At 53.0% G+C, this 18262-nt stretch overlaps 7 protein-coding genes across 7 annotated transcripts; 4 read left to right on the forward strand and 3 right to left on the reverse strand.

Moving 5' to 3' along the window:
• Positions 1-198: 198 nt before the first annotated feature.
• B0T23DRAFT_148056 (uncharacterized protein) lies at positions 199-1418 on the reverse strand. Its single transcript, XM_062832479.1, has 2 exons — positions 1339-1418; positions 199-1312 (listed from the first exon to the last, which is right to left on the reverse strand). Exon 2 carries the CDS (start codon positions 1172-1174, stop codon positions 476-478), a length of 699 nt encoding a protein of 232 aa, XP_062693163.1. The 5' UTR covers positions 1175-1312; positions 1339-1418; the 3' UTR covers positions 199-475.
• Positions 1419-1420: 2 nt separating this feature from the next.
• B0T23DRAFT_404729 (40S ribosomal protein S28) lies at positions 1421-1835 on the reverse strand (the record flags this gene model as incomplete). The annotated part of the gene is made up of 3 exons (XM_062838929.1): positions 1421-1482; positions 1566-1649; positions 1775-1835. The coding sequence occupies 3 exons, from the start codon at positions 1833-1835 to the stop codon at positions 1421-1423; spliced, it is 207 nt and encodes a 68-aa protein (XP_062693164.1).
• An 862-nt stretch (positions 1836-2697) lies between these two features.
• Positions 2698-4863, forward strand: B0T23DRAFT_148146 (glycoside hydrolase). Its single transcript, XM_062832480.1, has 9 exons — positions 2698-2842; positions 3030-3133; positions 3191-3375; positions 3447-3682; positions 3740-3898; positions 3952-4059; positions 4130-4363; positions 4418-4674; positions 4730-4863. The coding sequence occupies exons 1-9, from the start codon at positions 2803-2805 to the stop codon at positions 4772-4774; spliced, it is 1368 nt and encodes a 455-aa protein (XP_062693165.1). The 5' UTR covers positions 2698-2802; the 3' UTR covers positions 4775-4863.
• A 1035-nt stretch (positions 4864-5898) lies between these two features.
• B0T23DRAFT_404731 (ABC1-domain-containing protein) lies at positions 5899-7783 on the forward strand (the record flags this gene model as incomplete). Its single annotated transcript, XM_062838930.1, has 2 exons — positions 5899-7665; positions 7739-7783. 2 exons carry the CDS (start codon positions 5899-5901, stop codon positions 7781-7783), a joined length of 1812 nt encoding a protein of 603 aa, XP_062693166.1.
• An 823-nt stretch (positions 7784-8606) lies between these two features.
• On the forward strand, positions 8607-10214 carry B0T23DRAFT_148199 (cytochrome c/c1 heme-lyase). The gene is made up of 3 exons (XM_062832481.1): positions 8607-8943; positions 9037-9731; positions 9823-10214. Exons 1-3 carry the CDS (start codon positions 8848-8850, stop codon positions 10070-10072), a joined length of 1041 nt encoding a protein of 346 aa, XP_062693167.1. The 5' UTR covers positions 8607-8847; the 3' UTR covers positions 10073-10214.
• Positions 10215-11161: 947 nt separating this feature from the next.
• B0T23DRAFT_148218 (uncharacterized protein) lies at positions 11162-13456 on the forward strand. Its single transcript, XM_062832482.1, has 2 exons — positions 11162-13108; positions 13214-13456. Exon 1 carries the CDS (start codon positions 11267-11269, stop codon positions 13100-13102), a length of 1836 nt encoding a protein of 611 aa, XP_062693168.1. The 5' UTR covers positions 11162-11266; the 3' UTR covers positions 13103-13108; positions 13214-13456.
• A 249-nt stretch (positions 13457-13705) lies between these two features.
• Positions 13706-16997, reverse strand: B0T23DRAFT_396028 (uncharacterized protein; the record flags this gene model as incomplete). The annotated part of the gene is made up of 2 exons (XM_062838227.1): positions 13706-16685; positions 16741-16997. 2 exons carry the CDS (start codon positions 16995-16997, stop codon positions 13706-13708), a joined length of 3237 nt encoding a protein of 1078 aa, XP_062693169.1.
• Positions 16998-18262: the final 1265 nt, after the last annotated feature.

Here is an 18262-nt window from a genome sequence, read left to right on the forward strand (position 1 = left end):
GAGCACATCGGAAATGCTGGTGTCATGTTATATAGGTCTGATGGGCTCGGCGGGGACAAGAACTGGCACTCGTATGCCGTGCCATGCCTCTCCCGCGATCTCGGTTCTCGGAATGAAAACCGTTGTTCCCAGTCATATCGACAGTCATAAGAAAGACTCGATTGGCGGAACAAGACTGGAGGCCGTATGTCCATGGCCGTTGATGGCAAGCTGGCTGCGTAGCGAGAAGGTAGGCTGGTCAAATGAGGTTACATTCAATGGCTAAACGACAGGAATTTCCGAGAAAGGCGTGTGTGTTCATGCTGCCAAGACGGTGGATTTGCGGTCGAAACCTCGAAGCGGCGGTTTCAGGTACCGAAGACCAGAATGGTAAGTGACAGGGGAGGGCCTAAACCCCTTTAATTCAGGAATACAGTACCTCTGTGGAGTATGTGTCCAAACAGAACAAATGCTGGCTCCTTTATCCCCGTTCGCCTCATCCTCGCTTAATGCCCAAATGCCTGATGATCCCAAGAAATATCACCAGTTCAGAGGGGTCACCTCCACGGCAAACACGAGATGTGTGCGGGGTTCGTGAACTCTCTTCTAGACTGCATGTCTTCGATTGTTCGGTGTAGTAACAAGATATTATGGATAGCGTTTGGGATACCTGTTTGGCGGTTAGCGAAAGGCTTCGAAAACGAGATTTAGCGCCCAATATCATTGCTTCACGACGACTAGCACAAGGATCAAGCAGTCCCAGTTGGCTACTACAAATCTCTACGACCCTACCACATTTGTCATGATGCAATATCAGAGGGCCCACGGTCGTTGTACCTTGACGCCTCTCGTCTTCATGCAAGGCAATAACCGTCTGGACACAGGAGCCCATTCCGGACATGGTAGGACGGAGGGATTGGACTTCGGTCGCAGGGCATGGCGGACGGATTGGAGCTGACGTTGCCTGAGGGTATGGCATTGCTTGACTAATGGGCGCGCGAAAAGGCGTTGTTGCTGATCGGAGTCGGATCTCGACTGCCACTGTTGGCGCTGGAGCAGGACCTCGGAGGCCTCGACAATTCGAGATAGAGCTGCCTGTAGAGATCCTCAAGTCCATGCCCGCTTGAGTTTGTGTTGTGCTGAAAACCTCCGTCCTCCTGAACCCCCAAGAGAATATCCCAAGTGCATCACCCATTTTCCTTCACGAGAAAGAACACGATTGCAGCGAAATGGAGCGGTCCAGAATCAATGCAACGTCTGCGCCGAGCAGATTTTTGGGGAGGAAATAATCATGGCAATGCCGTTCTACCGAGCTCCCAACCCAGAATGTTCCGTAATTCCCTGGCCGCAAGTCATGATGTAATCGTTCCTCGTCGAGACAGGCCAAAACCGAGGTCGCGCTGTAATTCTCATTCCTCCCTTTTTCGTCACATCGAACTTCTTAACGGAGACGGCGGGCCTCACGCTCGGACTCGAGAAGGACAAGGATGTCGTCCTCACGGACTGTTGGGCAAGTTGTTAGTTTTTGCTGCTCTCGCTGTCTGTTTGTGTTTGTGTGTGTATGCTCGGAATGGGCTATTATTTACCAGGGCCCTTGACGTTACGGATGATGGAGCGGGTCTGGTCGTCCATGAACTCGACGCGGACCTGGGTAACACCACCGCGAGAGCCTGCAGAATTCCACCATGGTCAGCATTTCCGTGTTGTTGTCATCGCAAGAGTTTTGCCCGTCACATCGCCTTTCCTCGTGGGGAAAAATCGACTTTGACAGCATTTCGGCGGGGGTTTCGCATACCGGTACGGCCGAGGACGCGGGTGACCTTGACGAGCTTGACGGGGGCCTTAGAGGAATCCATTGTCGCGACTGATCGAGTTGATGGGTCGACGTGGGTGGGTTGTGTGTGAAGTTGCGGAAGATGCGAAATTTCACCAAAATTGACTGTGTGCGGAGCCGAAATTCGCTTGGGCTGCCGGAAAATCTACCCTCCGCCCTAATCGTGGCCTAGTCTGCCCTATCCGGATATGCTTGGGGAACCTTAACGGCCAAGGCCAGGTGCCCCTCGCCTGTGCATTTTAGGGTGGAGGTCTGTGCTCAGTCTTGCCTTGCTCCCAGCTGCGGGCCGGGTGGTCTGGACATCGAGTGGGCCTCAGCTGAGCTTCTCCAACTGCAAGGGCGACTTTCACGTTCTCAACATCGAGTCAGAGCCAAGTGAAAGGCACGACGGTCCATGCTCCACCATGGGCTCTCCAATATCAACCAGCAGGTGATTTACAAGAACACGATCTGTCACCAGAATAGGACTTGGATGATTTGTGGCAGATGATGACACTCGCTGCTTGCCAGGATGATTTTTTCAATTGTTGACTGTCTGTTGGGTTCAGCCAATCTTCATTCCAATGTAAGGCATTGTTTGTGTCACAAATTCAGAGCTTCGAAGTATGTATCACGGCTAAAAACCGTGGCTGATACGTGGGACCTTTTTCCTATCAGTGCCCTCATAGTATTTCTCATCTTTCCTCCAAAACATCCGTTCGAAACCCTTACACAACATCCAAGTAGGTGGTCTGGCGAATTCGCATCCGATGTTGCCGACTGAGATCATCTTGTTCATCTCCCAAGAGCCTCACACATCTTGGTCCATGAGGCATGGCCGCTTGGGCCATGCACTAACGGCTTGGCACGTCTTTAGCCCCCTATTCTGTTATCGCACTTCCTTGCTACCCCCTTTCCAACCAAAACATTTAAAAGGTCAGGAACTGTTCTGGAGCCAGCTGAACAAAGGGTGATATCTACATAATTTCGGATTAGCCTTACCCGTAACAATGGTGCCATATTACAAGAGAACTTGGAGGGACTTCATCGGTCAGTTACAGCCGTCTCTATTGATGGGAGACATCCAAACCACCAATCACTCTGGGATCACCGGTTGCCCCGGAAACAATCGGTCATCATGACATTCCGGTTGTACCCATGATGAAGTTGGCATTCCCGCAATTCCTTCATTGATAGATGCAAGCCGACAAAAACACTAATCATAATTTACCTCTAGACTCTACCCGCGATGCCATCGCCGAACTTGGTGCCGAAATCGGCATTTCCGATGAGCCAGAGAGGAGGGTGAGATGCGACAAGATGGTGTTTGCTCACTACATGGTAATAGGCTTTAAGTTTTCTTTCATGAAAGGGTCACGCAGCTAACTTACTTTGCAGCTAGGACTCACCTTGAATCATACCGCCAGGGACTGGGAGGATGAAATCAGAGCCGCCAAAGAGTGCGGCATCGACGGATTCGCACTAAACACGGGCTCTCAGGATCACTGGCTTGATGAGCAGTTATCTTTGGCTTACCAGGCCGCTGAACGGGCTGGAGGCTTTGTCCTTTTCATCTCTTTCGAGTAAGTGTCTTTTGTGTGTTCCTTCTTCAAGTTCTCTGGCAAGATCAGCTGTGGCTAACCAGATTTACTAGCTTTGCGTTTGAGTGGACAGTTCAGCAGGTGGTAGACTTGATCAACCGGTTCAAGTATTCGCCCGCGCAATGTGTAGTTGATGGGAGACCGTTTGTATCGACGTTCGAGGGCCCTCAATGGGCGGAAAACTGGGCCTTAGTCCGTCAAGCGACGGGCGGTATCTTCCTCGTTCCGGACTGGGCCAGTCTTGGACCTCATGGGGTTGCCCAGAAACTCGACATCATCGATGGTGCCTGTAAGTTCCGCTGCGGTGTCATACTTTGGATTTTTAGAGTGGGCTAACTGTCTATAGTTTCTTGGGACGCATGGCCAAAAGGATGCAATCACAAGATGGGCCCGGATGAAGATCATCTGTACTTGCAAGCCCTTCAAATCGAAAAGCCAGGTATCTTTGGGACACCAAACAACAAGCATAAGTACATGATGGGCGTCAGTCCTTACTTTTATACGAGTGAGTTTGAGCCTGCCTGTGCAAGCTGAAAATTGTGCTAACCTTGAGTATAGACCTCCCACAGTGGAACAAGAACTGGTACTGTTCTAGCGAATCTCTCTGGTATGACCGTTGGCAACAGATTCTAGAGGTCCAGCCGGACTTTGTCGAGATCATCACTTGTTCGTTCCCCTCCTTGGCCGGTGCTAGTCTTGGGCTGGTGCCAGAGACCGAGAGCTAACAACCTTGCAGGGAACGACTATGGTGAATCCAGCTACATCTACGACCCTCATCGAGATGACCAGGTTGTGCCAGGAGCAGACGCTTACGTCAAGGGCCACTCACACGACGCCTACCGTGCCATTCTGCCTCATTTCATCCAGGCTTACAAGGCAGGAAAGACCAAGGCTAAGCCACGAGAGCATCTGGAAGACGTGGCAATTGCATGGTACCGCAGGACACCGGCCAGTGCAGGTCACCATGGTGGTAAGTTGTTCTTTGGCCGACTTTTTAGAGATATTGCTAACACGACGCCGCCAGAAACCGTATGGGGGCAAGGAGGCGACGCCTTGGCAGCACATGGTGCGAAGGACGTCATCTCCGTCGTCGCCATCACCAAGGAGGAGAACACGGTGACTGTGACGCTCGGAGATGGGCAACCGAGGGAGTTCCAAACGGCACGGGGATCTTCGTACTTTGAGATTCCGTTCGATGAGACTACCCTTGGCCTCGTGAGACTGCAGTTGAACGGCCAAGTCACAGAAGGACCGGATATCCATTGCAACTGTGAGGACAAGGTGAGTTTCAACGGCAACTTCAGTAGCCCAACTCCATACTAACGGTTGTGCCTAGGTCAATTTTAATGCGGTGGTCATCCAAGTTCCTGCTAAAAGGTGATGTGGGGCGCGCAACTGAGGGTGCAATGGGTTGAGTCAGCGAGGGGGTTCATGAAGCGATGAACCGAGGATGTAATGGCAGCGAGGGTCGAGGCAGATCAAGATTGGAGGAGACATAGTGCTCGGTCATAGACGGCCAGGATAATCCTAAGGTAATTTACCCATGATTGCGTAAGACAATGAACCTTTCGCGTCTCCCAAAACAGAAGAGAAAAATTTATACAAAAACCAAAATCTGCGGATCAGGAGTAGAAATGAAGAAAGTGTTGGGTTTGTTGACTTCACTTGGAATCTGCACCGGGTCAGGGGCATCGTGAAAAAGATGATGGGACGGATGGTTTCCCGTCTGTCGGGTGCCCTTCTTTATAGTAGATCGGCTACTGTAGATCCGTCCAATCAACGCCCGGAAACGCTGGCATGCCCCTCTGGCGGGCGCGCGTTGCCGGGAAAGCCTGTCTGCTACGTCACAGGCGATCTTTCTGTCAATCCGGGCCACAGTCCGACAGGGCACATCGACCAAGCAACAACTTCCCGCCGATTTCCGCCAGATCTGAATCATGTCACTTACGACAACAATATCAACAACGCCCGCAAGGACCTGCGCATTCCCCGGACATTGGGATTGCCATTGAAGCGATACCGACAAACCTTTTTTTTTTTTTTCCCCACGCAAACCGACCGTTCTTCGTCTAGACAGCGGCCCGGCGCCGACGGAGTGACCCCCTCTCGCCTGATCACATGCCCGCCATGCGGCTGGCAGCCGTCGCCGTTGGCCGGCTCTCTTGTCGCGCGCAACCGCCACCGTCACTCTCGACCGCAACAAGGCGGTGTTCCGGCCTTCTTTCACACCACCTTCTACGGACATCGTCGAAACAACCGATACGCCCTTCTTCTTGTTTTTCTACTGCAACCCGGTCAATACCACGTGCCCCGCGACCACGACTATCACAGACATGGCAAAAGACAGGAGGAGGAGGAGGAGGAGGAGCAGGGAAAGAAGGAGCAGGATATGGTCGGTATTCTAGACCAAGGGTAATGTTATTGGCAAAAGCTGCCAATGGCGTACTGGCGACCGCCGCCTTCGTGTCGCTCTCGGAGGAGGATAATACCGGGACGGAACTGACGATGGAACAGCGGATGCTTCAAGTGTCGCGGGAGGAGATTGAGAAGAAGGTCGGGGAGGACGTCACGGGGCTCAAGAGAATTGGCAAGAAGATCGTCCTGTTTTTGGACTTCTACATCTGGGAACCTCTATGCACAGGCATACGGTTCCTGAAACTGGTCGCCATTTTCGCGCCGGTGATCATCACGGTACCAGTGATCTGGTTCGGAGAGCGCCAGCCGGATCGTGACGATGAACGATCAGGAACGCTGTGGTGGTATGGGTTCTTGGTGCAGGCTATGGAGTGGGCTGGTCCTGCCTTCATCAAGCTTGGACAATGGGCCGCCTCGCGATCAGACATATTCCCCGACGAGATGTGCAACATCATGTCGAAGCTGCACGACGACGCCCCGGCTCATTCCCTCCATGCTACAAAACGTATCGTGGAGGCGGCATTTAATGGTCGCCACTTCGACGAGATCTTTGAGGAATTCGACGAGAAGCCTTTGGGTGTTGGTGCCATCGCGCAGGTCTACAGGGCCAAGCTAAAACCAGACCTCACCATGCCTGCTGATGCTGACCTTTCCAGCTCGACTCATCGGTTTGTCAAGAACGTTGGGACCGTTTTGAAGGCTACGCCAAAACGGGTCCCATCGTCCCACGTCGCCATCAAAGTGCTGCATCCTGGTGTCGAGCGGACTGTACGGCGCGATCTCCGGATCATGCGATTCTTTGCTTCCATGATCAATGCGATTCCTACCTTGGAGTGGCTCTCCCTCCCCGACGAGGTCGATCAATTCGGTGACATGATGAAGCTACAACTCGACCTGCGGATCGAAGCCGCCAACCTCTCCAGGTTCCGCAAGAACTTCAAAGACCGAACAACCGCCTGGTTCCCCTACCCCTACACCGAGTTCAGCACTCGCAACATTCTCGTCGAGGAGTTCGCGCACGGCGTCCCACTAGCGGACTTCATGGCCAATGGCGGCGGCGTCTTCCAGCACGACATAGCTAGCGAAGGTCTCGACGCTTTCTTACGCATGCTCCTCCTCGACAACTTTGTGCACGCCGACCTGCACCCGGGCAATATCATGGTGCGCTTCTACGAGTCCGAGAAGCCCCCCCTCAGCCTGCACTGGGACAAGCCTAGTGACGCGCACCCGACGGGTAAAAATGGAGATGTCACAGAGCATGTCCTCTCGCGCCTGCGGCCATACAGAAACAACAAGGAGCTGTGGGTCGCCGAGCTGGAGAAGATTGATGAGGAAGGGTACCGCCCGCAGCTGATTTTCATTGATACCGGTCTGGTCACGGAACTCAACGCTACCAACCGCCGCAACTTCCTCGACTTGTTCCGTGCCGTGGCCGAATTCGACGGGTACAAAGCTGGCCACCTCATGTGCGAGCGGTGCCGGCAGCCGGATGCGGTGCTCGATAAAGAGGTGTTTGCGCTCAAGATGGAGCATCTCGTGCGGGACGTCAAAAACAAGACGCTGGCGCTAGGGAATATCAAGATTGGCGATATCTTGGAGAAGGTGTTGAATATGGTGCGCCAGCATCACGTCAGGCTCGAAGGCGATTTCGTCAATGTGGTCATCAGCATCTTGCTGCTGGAGGGTATTGGGCGTGCTTTGGATCCTGATGTGGATCTGCTGAGCAGCTCGCTTCCTATCTTGCGACAACTCGGTGCGCAGGGCGGCAAGGATATGTTGATGGAGGGGGATGTGCATATGATGGCTGTTTGGCTCGGGTTGGAGGCCAGAAGGTTTATGCAGGCTAGTATCGAGGATGTGAGTATACCTGACCCCAATAACGAGGTTGAGATTGATTTGCTAACATTCTTTGTTTTTTTTTTTTTCACAGGTTGAACGGTGTGTCAAGTATGATTTGCTATCGCCAAATGTGTAATGGAGGACATGGGGATTTGTGATAATCTAATCATGGTGTTCATACCTACTTGTGCCGAGGAGACTGGCGTCATGGAGATTGAGAAAGGGATGCATCTAGACGGAGTTTTGCCAGAAATGGATGTTTGACGGGATGGGTTTGTGATGGTCTTTTCGTCGGGTTTTTTTGTAGTGATATCCTCACTTTACCACTCATACTAACAGCTTGCACATTCATTCCTTGGGGTTTCTGAGTCCCTCAACAACAACGATTTGAGTCGGTACCTTGACGCGGTTGCGCCTGTACACAACCAAAGTTGAGATCTCGATGGAAACAGCGGACGACAGGAACTGACTGGAACAAAAACCGGGCAACGTTGAAAATGGAGACTTTTCTTGCTGGACTAACGACTTGAGCTCTGTAATTCTGGCGATATCATTGGATCAGCCGGACGTGTCAGGATCGTTTTTAGTGGACTCTCTTCAGCCTAGAGTCCAGGTTCGAACTGTGCGATCCATGTCTCCCCTGACGGTCTGTTAGTGGGAGACATTGAGGTATCAATTACCAATGTAAGCAGTACGAAGGAGCCGGCTTCGTTGGAGCCTGGGAAGTTTCTTGGAGACCATGAATATAGGGAAGGTTTCGTAAGACACTTTCTGTTCATTTACAGAGCTTATATAGCCATAGATGGCTGTATAAGTAGACGGTGAAAAAACCACATCGAAGTCTTAAGCTAACAAACAGACCGATCTTGCGTGCAAGTCAATCCTGGTCGGGCGGGGCAGCCATCAAAGAAACGATGGCCCCAAGCGCGTCATGCCCGTCCGGCTTTATCCGCTCATATCGAAATTTCTCTTCGCCCATATTTTTTTTATCTTCCATCCTCTTCTTGTTATTGACGGAAGCTTACATTGTTCTCGCGCTATCCTTAGACTTTTTCCACTTCTGTTTGATATTGAATCTACATAACCCTAACTGTTTGTATATATCATCAACCACTCAAAGCAGTAGCCGGACTGCTCTTTTCTGCCCGACATCTACGGACATTTTACTTCGTCAACGACATTTCTTTATAATCAGTTGCAATGGGTTGGTTTTGGGCTGACGGAAACGCTTCCGCCGCTGCGCCGGTCGTCCCTCCGTCGCATAAGAATCTTGCCGCCAGCGGTGCTGTTCCTCCTGTATGTCATCGTCGTCTTCGAACCTCGCCCTCACCGGGACCCTCCCCACTGCCAGTAGAGTCTAATCTAACCTCTTTGTCGCAACCATGTTAGCCTTCCTGCCCTATGCACAACAAGACCATGGACGCCTTGAGCGCCCACAAGCCCGTAACACCAGCACCCGAACCGACTCCCGCCGCCGCTCCCCCTTCCAAGTGCCCCGTCAACCATGGCGCCAAGGATACCCTCGCCGCTGCGGCCGCCGCCGTTGCGCCCAAGCAGCCCCAGCCAGAAAACCATCAACCCGCCGCCGCCTCCGAGTCTTCCTTCTTTTCCAAGCTCAACCCCCTCAACTACATGTTCTCCTCCATCTCCCAAGAGCCTGCGCCCAACCAGGCCATCGCTCTCCCGACTGAGCGCGACCCTTCCTCCATCCCCAAGGGCACCGGCGACGGCAACTGGGAGTACCCTTCTCCCCAGCAGATGTACAACGCTCTCCTGCGCAAGGGCTACACCGACACCGACATTACCGCCGTGGAGAGCATGGTGGCCGTACACAATTTCCTGAACGAGGGCGCGTGGAACGAGATTGTCGAGTGGGAGCGCCGGTTCGGCAAGGGTCTCATGCGCGGCTGGGAGATTATGAAGCGCGGCGAGGAGAACGCGCCCATGATGTTGCGTCGGCTGGAGGCGCAGGAGAATGACCCCGAGCCCCAGCCGACGCTGATCCGATTCCAGGGCAGGCCGAAGGATATGACGCCCAAGGCGGCCTTGTTGCAGGTTTTGGGCAGGATAAACTCCAAGTATGCGTAAGTACAGTCCTTCCTTTGTTATTTTCTAGATGAGGTTGGAAAAAAGAAGCTTTTTTTTGCTAACCAGGTGATTTTACACACTATCTAGCACCGAACCTCCCTTTGATCGCCATGACTGGTATGTCTCCCGCGACGAAAACGGCCAGAAGAAGGAGGTCCGCTACGTGATCGACTTCTACTCTGCTCCTCCTGAGCCCACTGGCGAGCCCGTTTTCTACCTCGACGTCAGACCTGCCGTAACGGTTACTGGTGCTTGCGAGCGCTTGTTGAGGTGGGGTGGCGATGTGTGGTGGAAGGCTTCCGGCGGAGAGGTCCGGGAGCGGGAGAGAAGCAAGTAAAGACGCAAGTCTGTGGTTAAGTGAGTAGTGACAGCTCAGCTTTGCTGCGCAACACTCAAAGACTTTTGTGGAAAAAAAGAAAATGAGTTGGGTGGACGGGCGTGGGTGTCGGCGTGGGCGTGCAAAGGATGTGATGGTGGACCAAGGCGGTTTGGATTTTCGGTTTAATCATCTGTTTTCAACGGCATATCATGCATATCATGGACGGCGTCTTGGGAACACGGGACACGGGTACGTGCTTTCAAGCCGTTCTTCTCTTTTACCATTATCAATGTGGATCTATACTCCCCTCATTTTTGAAGACCAACTTTGTGTGTTATTTTGAACTTTGGTATGTTTCCGGGTATTGTAGGAGTCTTTGCACGTATGTGACACATTCTTTTCACATTCCCAGCCATTCAATTTCTGTCACACTGACGACGAATGTTACCTGCTGATGAGCAGCACCATCTTCCATCTTTAATATCCACCACTTTACCAGCCTGACCCAACCTTGATGACCAGTTGGCAGGAAAGAAGAACATGCACGTTAACCGCACACTATCACGAGCGGCGGCAAGGACAAAGGAAACATGGCGCCCGTCGGTCTTGTCGAGCGTTATGCATGAAAGCCGTACATATAATGCTGGTTGAATTTCTGTTCTGTTTCCGGTGTTCCACTTGATGACCCTGAGCGAAGTCTAGTTGCCAGAAATCAGAAATCAAAAAAAATAAAAAAAAAAAATAAAAAAAAATAAAAAAAAATAAAAAAAATAATAGAAAAAAATGGTCAACATGATGCTCAAGTGGCTCTTGTGGTCATGATACAAGCTTATAAGAGGCTCAATGAAACTATTGTTGTCACTGTATTTTGACGATGGACAAGTCCTGTTCGTGGTGGTCATGTTTCGCTTTCAAATGCCATTACATGTCCAGGCCTATCACTGATATCGGGCCAATCAGCATGCTTCACCAGTGCCTGCCGAGAATGCAGCTCTCTGTGTGTGGGTTGTTGGGTCCAGACTCCTGCCCCCCCTGTCACTGTCGCATTCCAATCCGACCCGCTGCTGCAAAGAGCTTTCAGTTCCCTTTTGCTGCCATCGGTTTGGCGGCTAAAACACGCTAACAAAACATCACCAAAAAGTTCAATTGGCGACCGTCCCATCGCATGGCACTTTGGTAACCGCTCTGTTTCAAACGGTCACACCAACAGAAATGCCCAACCAAACCCCAGTTGCTGCCGCGACACCTGACAGCAGCAGCAGCAGCAGCAACGCCTACGTCCGGCTACACGTCTCTCCTCTAGACGCCGAACTTCTCCCCGTCGTCCTCAACTCGACCTTGCTTCCCAAGGCTCGCAACGTCTCGTTCCATACCCTTGAAACTTTTCCCGAAAAGCGCTACGGTTTCGTCGAACTCCCCAAGGAAGACGCCGAAAAAGTCCGCAAAAAGTTCAACGGCGCCGTGCTGAGAGGAGCCAAGATGAAGGTCGATCCCGCCAAACCAGACAAGAACCCCGCGCCGTTGGGCGAGGAAGTCGCCCTGGCCGATGAGAAGAGCTCCAAAAAGTCAAAGAAGTCGCGTGATTCCTCCTCGTCTTTGGGAGAAAAGAAGTCCTCCAAGAAGCGCAAGCGCGACAACGCCGAAGAGATCACCGGAGTCGTGCTACCGGAGGGCAGACAGGTCAAGCGAGGATGGACGTCTGCCGACGAGCCCAAGAAGGAGAGAAAGGACAAGCGCGACAAGAAGGGCGATAAGAAGGATAAAAAGGACAAGAAGGACAAGAAGAAGCAGCGGGTCAAGTCAAAATACACAGAACATGACGAGTGTCTTGTCAAGACGGTGCTGCCACCAAACAAGGTCGCGAACACGGAAGGCATGGAGGGTATGGTCAAGAAGAAGAAGAAGAAGGACAGCAAGCGCGAGGTGGTGGTTCATGAGTTTGCCAAGACGACCAAGTTCCCGACGTTCCTAAAGGCGGCGGCGACTTCTGGCTCAAAGAAGGCTCCTTCACATTTTGATGAGGAGAAGAAATGCTGGGTGGATGAAGATGGTAATGTCGTTGAGGAGGTCAAGGCTACGCGGAAACCAACAACTGGCCTGCTCATGCTTGACGCTGAGCCCCAGCCCGAGGACGACTCTTCCTCGTCGTCTGAGGATGAAGGTGAGACGCGGATTATCAAGTTGTATCACGAGTCCAGCAGTGAATCCGAGGAGGAAGACGACGAGGAGGAGAAGAAGAACGACAAAGAAGAGGATGAGGACGGGAACGAATCGGGAAGTGAATCTGAAGAGAAGTCAGCAGACGAGGAAGAGACCGAGAGTGCTCTCGAACTCACAAAAGAAGAGTCAGCGTCCGATGCTGAATCCAGCGACAGTAGCGACGACGAGGACGCTTCTTCTCCCTCAGACAAGAAGAAATCGACACCTCCACCAACCGAAAAGGCGGCCTCCTCTTCCAAGGTCACCTCCAGCCCCGGCAAAAATCTCTCAATCAGGATTCCTCCTCCCGCAACTCCAGCCACCAAAACCGAGGTGCACCCCCTGGAGGCGCTCTACAAGAAGCCTAAGGACGGAGGAGAAGCCGCAGAAGCCCAGCCTACCACCGGCTTCAGCTTCTTTGGCGGCAATAATGACGACATCGAAGAGGAGGAGGAAGACGTTACTACTACCGCCACACGCACCACCTCTCTCCAGGTGCCTCTGACTCCCTACACCGAAAAGGATTTCGAGTATCGCGGCCTTAGAAGCGCTGCGCCCACGCCTGATACGGCTCACCCGAGCCGGAGGTTCAAACCGTGGGAGGACGATAATGAGGATATCCAGGAGGAGGATGAAGATGAAGATGAGGATATGGTGGATGCCGCCGCGGCAACGGGAGCTTCCGAGACTGGTGCGGACGGAGAGAAGCCCACTAGCACCAGCGACTTCCAGAAGTGGTTCTGGGAACACCGTGGTGACCTTAATCGGTCGTGGAAGAAGCGGAGGAAGTTGGTGGGTAAGGAGAAGAGGTACAGAGAAAATAGGGCGAGGATGGCGAGGGCTATCTAGGTCGAGGTATTTCTTACCTTTTCTGTTATTTTTTGGTTCTGTCTCCGTCTCTCTAAATCACTTGATTTTGTCAGAGTAGCTAGCTGATCGCGAGTATCGCTATGGGAAAAGGCTTCGTGTCAATACATGGTTCAATAAGCGTCCCTATGCCGGCCGATCATCTCGTTCCTACTTCTTGAACTCTTTTACACCTGTAGGTGTCTCTATGCTACTCTTTACATCATTATTGACCTATGTGGTCCTCCTTCCTTTCTTGATTATTGAGCCAAGACTATAATGGCTCTATCCTGGCAGCAAAACGATCCCTATGCGCCCAAACCGTTACACCATCCTTTGGGTATCCGCTGAAAAGCAAGTGTATGGACAACGCCATGATGCAAAGCTAATCCGGTGAGGTATTATCTCCCCTTCCTATTTCCTTTTGCTTTTCCATGTGATCCCTTCAAGTTTCCCTGTTTCGATATCATGAATGACCCCTTAACCGTGTGGAAGCCGTTATTCCATGAGAGCGCATCTTGCGCTGCAACACATGCCGACACACCCGTACAGCAAACACAAACACAGTATACTCCAACACCATTACTCAAGCAACAACCCAGTCTTTCAACGACCTTCACCACCACCACCACCATTGTTAGGATCAGCAAGAAACTCCATGCCCCTTACATCCTCCCTCCGGCTAGGCATCCTCCTAAACGTGCCATAATAAGCTCTCTCCTTCTCGTTGCTCGAGGTTAGCTCTGGGCTAAGGTACTGCCGCCGCCGCTGCTGCTGCTGCTGCTGAGGTCGCGTTGCCGCCATGTCGGGCATCTGATGATGCATCTGCGGCGGAATCTGCGGTGGCATCGGCTCCTGATCCTGCTCGTGGTCCTCGTGCTCTTCTTCAGGAGCAACATCACTTGCCGTGACGGCTCTCACCCCGCCCACCATTCCCTTCTTTGGTGGCATTCCGTGTTCCGTTCTGATCCTATCACTCTCCGCTGCTCCTGCTCCCGCGCCTGCTCCCGTGCTCGCAGACGACGAAGTCCCCACCGAAACCGGCACCGGAACCGGAACAGATGACCCCAACGGCGACTGCGAGGGCCTGGGCGAAGGCGAAGGCGTCACCCTGTTATTGCTGCTGCTGTTGTTGTTAACGCCCGCCTTCCTCATCGCTCCCGAAATCTCGTCTCTACCAAGCGGACTATAGCCCTCAATCCCACCGACTTGGTTGGTGCTAGAGCCAGTACCGGAAAGACCGGAAAGGGTCACGGCCTCGCAGAGCTCGGTCAAAATGCTGGATTGGGTTTGGGAGATGGGGACGCCCATGGTGACTCCCGAAGGGGTGGTCATTACGTAGGCAGTGTGGGTGTGGGTGTGGGTGTGGTTGTTGGGCAGGATGTGGTCGCCTTGGGCGTTGTGGTTGTGGTTGTTGTTGTTGCGGTGGCCGTGGTTGTCACCGTTGCGGCTGGGGCTGCTGCAATAGCCGTGAATATGCAAATTCAAAGACGCAATGGTCCCGCCGCTGTTACTGGCTGGAACACCTAGACCTGTACGTTGGAAGTGGCCGGAATCCAACTCGGAAGGGGGGCCAAGGAGACGGTGCAGGGACTGAGTGGCTGTGCCGGTCGTGTTGGAGCGCGGGCGGCGACCGCTCGTGTAGTAGGTTGGTTTGTTGTATGCGATTAGGGAATCCCTGGGTGCGGTTTGTGTTGCTTTGGAGGCTTTGGGCGTAAGGGTGATGTCTTCGTCTTCGGAGGGCCGGTTGCTGGGGCAGTCAGGGCAGTCTTCAACGGTGGGTTGTTTGTAGGAATTGGATTTGGAATCGGGCGTTTGGTCGCCGGTGGAAATGGCGGTACCGATGGGATGCAGCTCCTGCTGCTGCTGCTGCTGCTGCTTCTGCTCTTTGGCAGCTTGTAGCTGCTGTTGTGCAGCATATAGCACACCTTGCTCCTCTTCCCGCTTCTCTTTGATGTCCAAGATCTCCTGCTCCAACTTCTCGACATACTTCCTCAGCTGCTCCTGATCATCAGCAAACTTCTTCCACGCCTGTTCCGTCGCAGCCTTGTCCTCTTCCGCTAACGCCTTGCTCTTCTTGTTGGCCTTGCTGTCGCCCTCCTTTTCGGCAGGCGGGCGCGGAGGAAGAGCCCGAGCCAGACGGTGCATCTCGATCCAGGGGTCTTCGCCGGTCTCCTGCTTCCTCAGACGTCCGACAGCACAGGCGCCAAAGAGAAACGTGGCGAGGGAGGAAATAAGCAATACAGCGCTGATGCTGATCCAGACGATGATACCTGTAGCATTCGTGGTCGATGCAGAGGACCGAGAAGCCAAGACGGCGATGCTGGCTACGAAGGAGATGATGGACACTTGGAGCACGCCGAAGGAGACGGGGACCAGCCACTTCTGAAGACGCATGACGCGCCGAGTCTTTTCTTGCTGGTCCGGGTCTTGTTCTTCGAGGTCGTTCAGTTTGTTGCCACTGCCGTTCCCGCCAAGGATGGCTAAGTCTGCGAGGGTGTTGACGGGCGGGATGATGCCGCTACGGGCAGGGGCTATGCCACCGGGACCATTGCCGCCGCCGCCGCCACCACCAGGCTCCGGGATAACGCGGTGATGACGGATCTTGGGGCCACGACGGATCGAGTCGATGTTGGGGAGGGGTGTCCACATGCGTGAGCCGGAAGTGACCCGCGAGACGTTGTGGTTGGTGAGATCGGCGGTCACATTGGGATCTATCAGCATGATACCGCGGTCAGGGGTGCCACCGCCTATGTCCACGTTTTCATGGAAGCCGAAGGGGTTGCTGCTGGCTCGCTTTGCGCTCACGACGCTTTCGTCTTGTTGGGTAGAACTGTCTAGGGTGATGTTTTTGTCGGCAAAGGTCTGGTCATCTGAGCTGTCCCGAACAAACGCCATGGTGCGCTCCAGGTCGAATGTGTTCCGCATGTCCATGCCGTGGTCGCCATCTTCCTCGTCAACTTCGTGGACGGTTGAGAAAGTGGAAACCTGGCGACTACCTCCGTACATGGCATCGGTCGAGTCGCTTTGCGTGACGGAGAGACGGCGAGGAGGAGTGAGTGGCTCGGGACTTGGCGCATGATCGTGGATGCTGATGGTTTCGAAATATTCAGCGGTGAATCGTGGATCCTGCAGCGCTTCAGACTGCTTCGCCAGGCCGGCGTGGGGAGTAGGGTTCGTGGGCCGTTCAGAGGGCATGTCATCAGGGACAGAGAAAGGAAATGGGGTCTTTGGGCGGCTGGCGAGCGAAGAAGCAGAAGCTCGCGTGAGAAACTCCGGGCGCTCTTGACGAGGCTGGGGTCTCTCTTCACCATCGTTCATCACCACCCCGTTTGTCTGGGATACATGGATAGTGCCATTGCCAGTCTCATCAGAATCGCGCTCCTCATCTGGGGTCGAGGACTCCCGGCCGTTGCGGAAGGTCTCATTGCGCAGGGAAGACTCGTGAAAACTGCCCTGGCGAGAGGGGGCACTCGCTACCGCTCTCATTACGGATCTCTGAGCAAATTTGCGTGTCGGAGAAGTCTCTCTGTGAGCCATTCTCACTGGGCTACCGTTGTCAACAGGAACACTGCGCATGGATAACCTGAGTTAGCTGGATAGACGACTGGGTGATTTCGTACAACAACAGATAACCTTACGGCAACTTGGATTTGCTGTTTTGCCTGTGGTGGCCTTTGGGAAATGGCCAGCTGGAGGGCGAATAACTGCTGGTCGATGCGCCCGACAAGGACGGCGCGAGGGGCAGGCGAGTGTCGGTTGGGTCGTAGGGAACCGCGCGAATCGAACTCTTGCGAGCAAGCGATGCGGAAGGCGGGCGAGGAATCGAGTCCGTATCGTATTGTTGAGTGGACATTGAAGGCATGCTACGCGCGCTGATTGAGTACGCCGCTTCCATCTTTGTGCGTTCACGACTGAGTCGTGGTTTTGCGCTTTTCTCAAGCGATTGTTCACGGAAAAGGAGGGGCTAGTTGGGAGAGAAGCCTTTCTGGCGGAACGAAAGACTATCAGGACGAGCAGCCGCCAAGAAAGAAGACAGACAGAAATATTTGCCAGTGCCCTGGCTGACGGGAAACAAAGTGAGCGCGGACACGGTCAGGTTGGTTGCGCCAACAACGAAGGCGGGCGGCAATTTGGCGGTTCTCATCCCAACTTCACCTCCGACTCTGCTTGGCATGTCGCGTACCTGGATATCAACAAGTGGTCCGCGATAAGGGTCCAACAATTGTAAAACCTTTGGCTCCCTTCCGCCCATCTCTTTGATCACACCAGCTTCTGAAGTCAACCTAGTAAATGCTGTCCATTGATCTCCAGCCATTCTTGATTTGAGGCTACATCCAGCCATTCCTTCACGACAGCCGCCAGTGCCCCGTGATTGGGGCCCATGATAATTTGGATATAGGTCCCAGCACTTGGACTTGACGTCCTGGTTGGATGACTTTGTATGGCGAGGAAAACAACGAAAGAAGTATCCTTGTCCTTCCATATGGATTCATTTTGTTACAAGCATTTACAGGTTTCGGACGAGCAATCTTGATCTCCTCCACCTCTTTCTACTCTTTGTTCTAGCATCCTCCCAGCATTCTTCAACGGATTTGGCTGGTGTCTTGGAAATCCATGTCTCCATGTCTGAGAGGCTTTGAAGTTCAAGTGTCTTTGGAGGACTACTACGTACTGACATTCCAATTCATCACGTGAAACGCCATGTAAGTGCTTTTGACGCTTGCACGATGTGAAATTCGATGCTCCTTTCTCAACTCGGCAATTGTGCTTAGAAATTTCCTCCTGCACTGACATACATGCTGAGAAAGCCCGATGCTTAGCCGACTGTCTGACAGACCCCCCCACGTCCCAAAATCGATACAACGGGGGACCAAACTCGGATGTAATGATGGGAAGAGTTGTTAGAACATTCAAGCATTCATACATGCACACCAATTGAGGATCCCCTGTCACAAGCTTTGAGGTAATAAAGCCAACCCATGGACTACCAACAAGTATCATGTATGTCTGCGATGTCTTGAGCCTGCACCTTCTGCGCTCTAAACATGGAAACCTGGCCAGCAATACTTTGAGGTTGTTGGATAACTTGGTTGCTGCCTTTTGTTGTCCACCCGGTTGCTTCCCTCTTCCATGCCTGATTTCTAACTCAACTAGCTGCGT

Source organism: Neurospora hispaniola (assembly GCF_033458365.1).
Source record: "Neurospora hispaniola strain FGSC 10403 chromosome Unknown B0T23scaffold_4, whole genome shotgun sequence".
Taxonomy (NCBI): Eukaryota; Fungi; Ascomycota; class Sordariomycetes; order Sordariales; family Sordariaceae; genus Neurospora; species Neurospora hispaniola.

What these genes read in the sequence shown, in the direction of transcription:
- B0T23DRAFT_148146 (XM_062832480.1), top strand. Translation starts at nt 2,803, where the DNA reads ATGGTGCCATATTACAAGAGAACTTGGAGGGACTTCATCG. An exon ending in CAGTGCAGGTCACCATGGTG is followed by an intron (nt 4,364 to 4,417) that starts GTAAGTTGTTCT and finishes CGACGCCGCCAG; the next exon opens with AAACCGTATGGGGGCAAGGA. An exon ending in ATTGCAACTGTGAGGACAAG is followed by an intron (nt 4,675 to 4,729) that starts GTGAGTTTCAAC and finishes GGTTGTGCCTAG; the next exon opens with GTCAATTTTAATGCGGTGGT.
- B0T23DRAFT_148056 (XM_062832479.1), bottom strand. Translation starts at nt 1,174, where the DNA reads ATGGGTGATGCACTTGGGATATTCTCTTGGGGGTTCAGGAGGACGGAG.
- B0T23DRAFT_148218 (XM_062832482.1), top strand. Translation starts at nt 11,267, where the DNA reads ATGCCCAACCAAACCCCAGTTGCTGCCGCGACACCTGACAGCAGCAGC.
- B0T23DRAFT_148199 (XM_062832481.1), top strand. Translation starts at nt 8,848, where the DNA reads ATGGGTTGGTTTTGGGCTGACGGAAACGCTTCCGCCGCTGCGCCGGTC. An exon ending in CCAGCGGTGCTGTTCCTCCT is followed by an intron (nt 8,944 to 9,036) that starts GTATGTCATCGT and finishes CAACCATGTTAG; the next exon opens with CCTTCCTGCCCTATGCACAA. An exon ending in AGGATAAACTCCAAGTATGC is followed by an intron (nt 9,732 to 9,822) that starts GTAAGTACAGTC and finishes CACACTATCTAG; the next exon opens with CACCGAACCTCCCTTTGATC.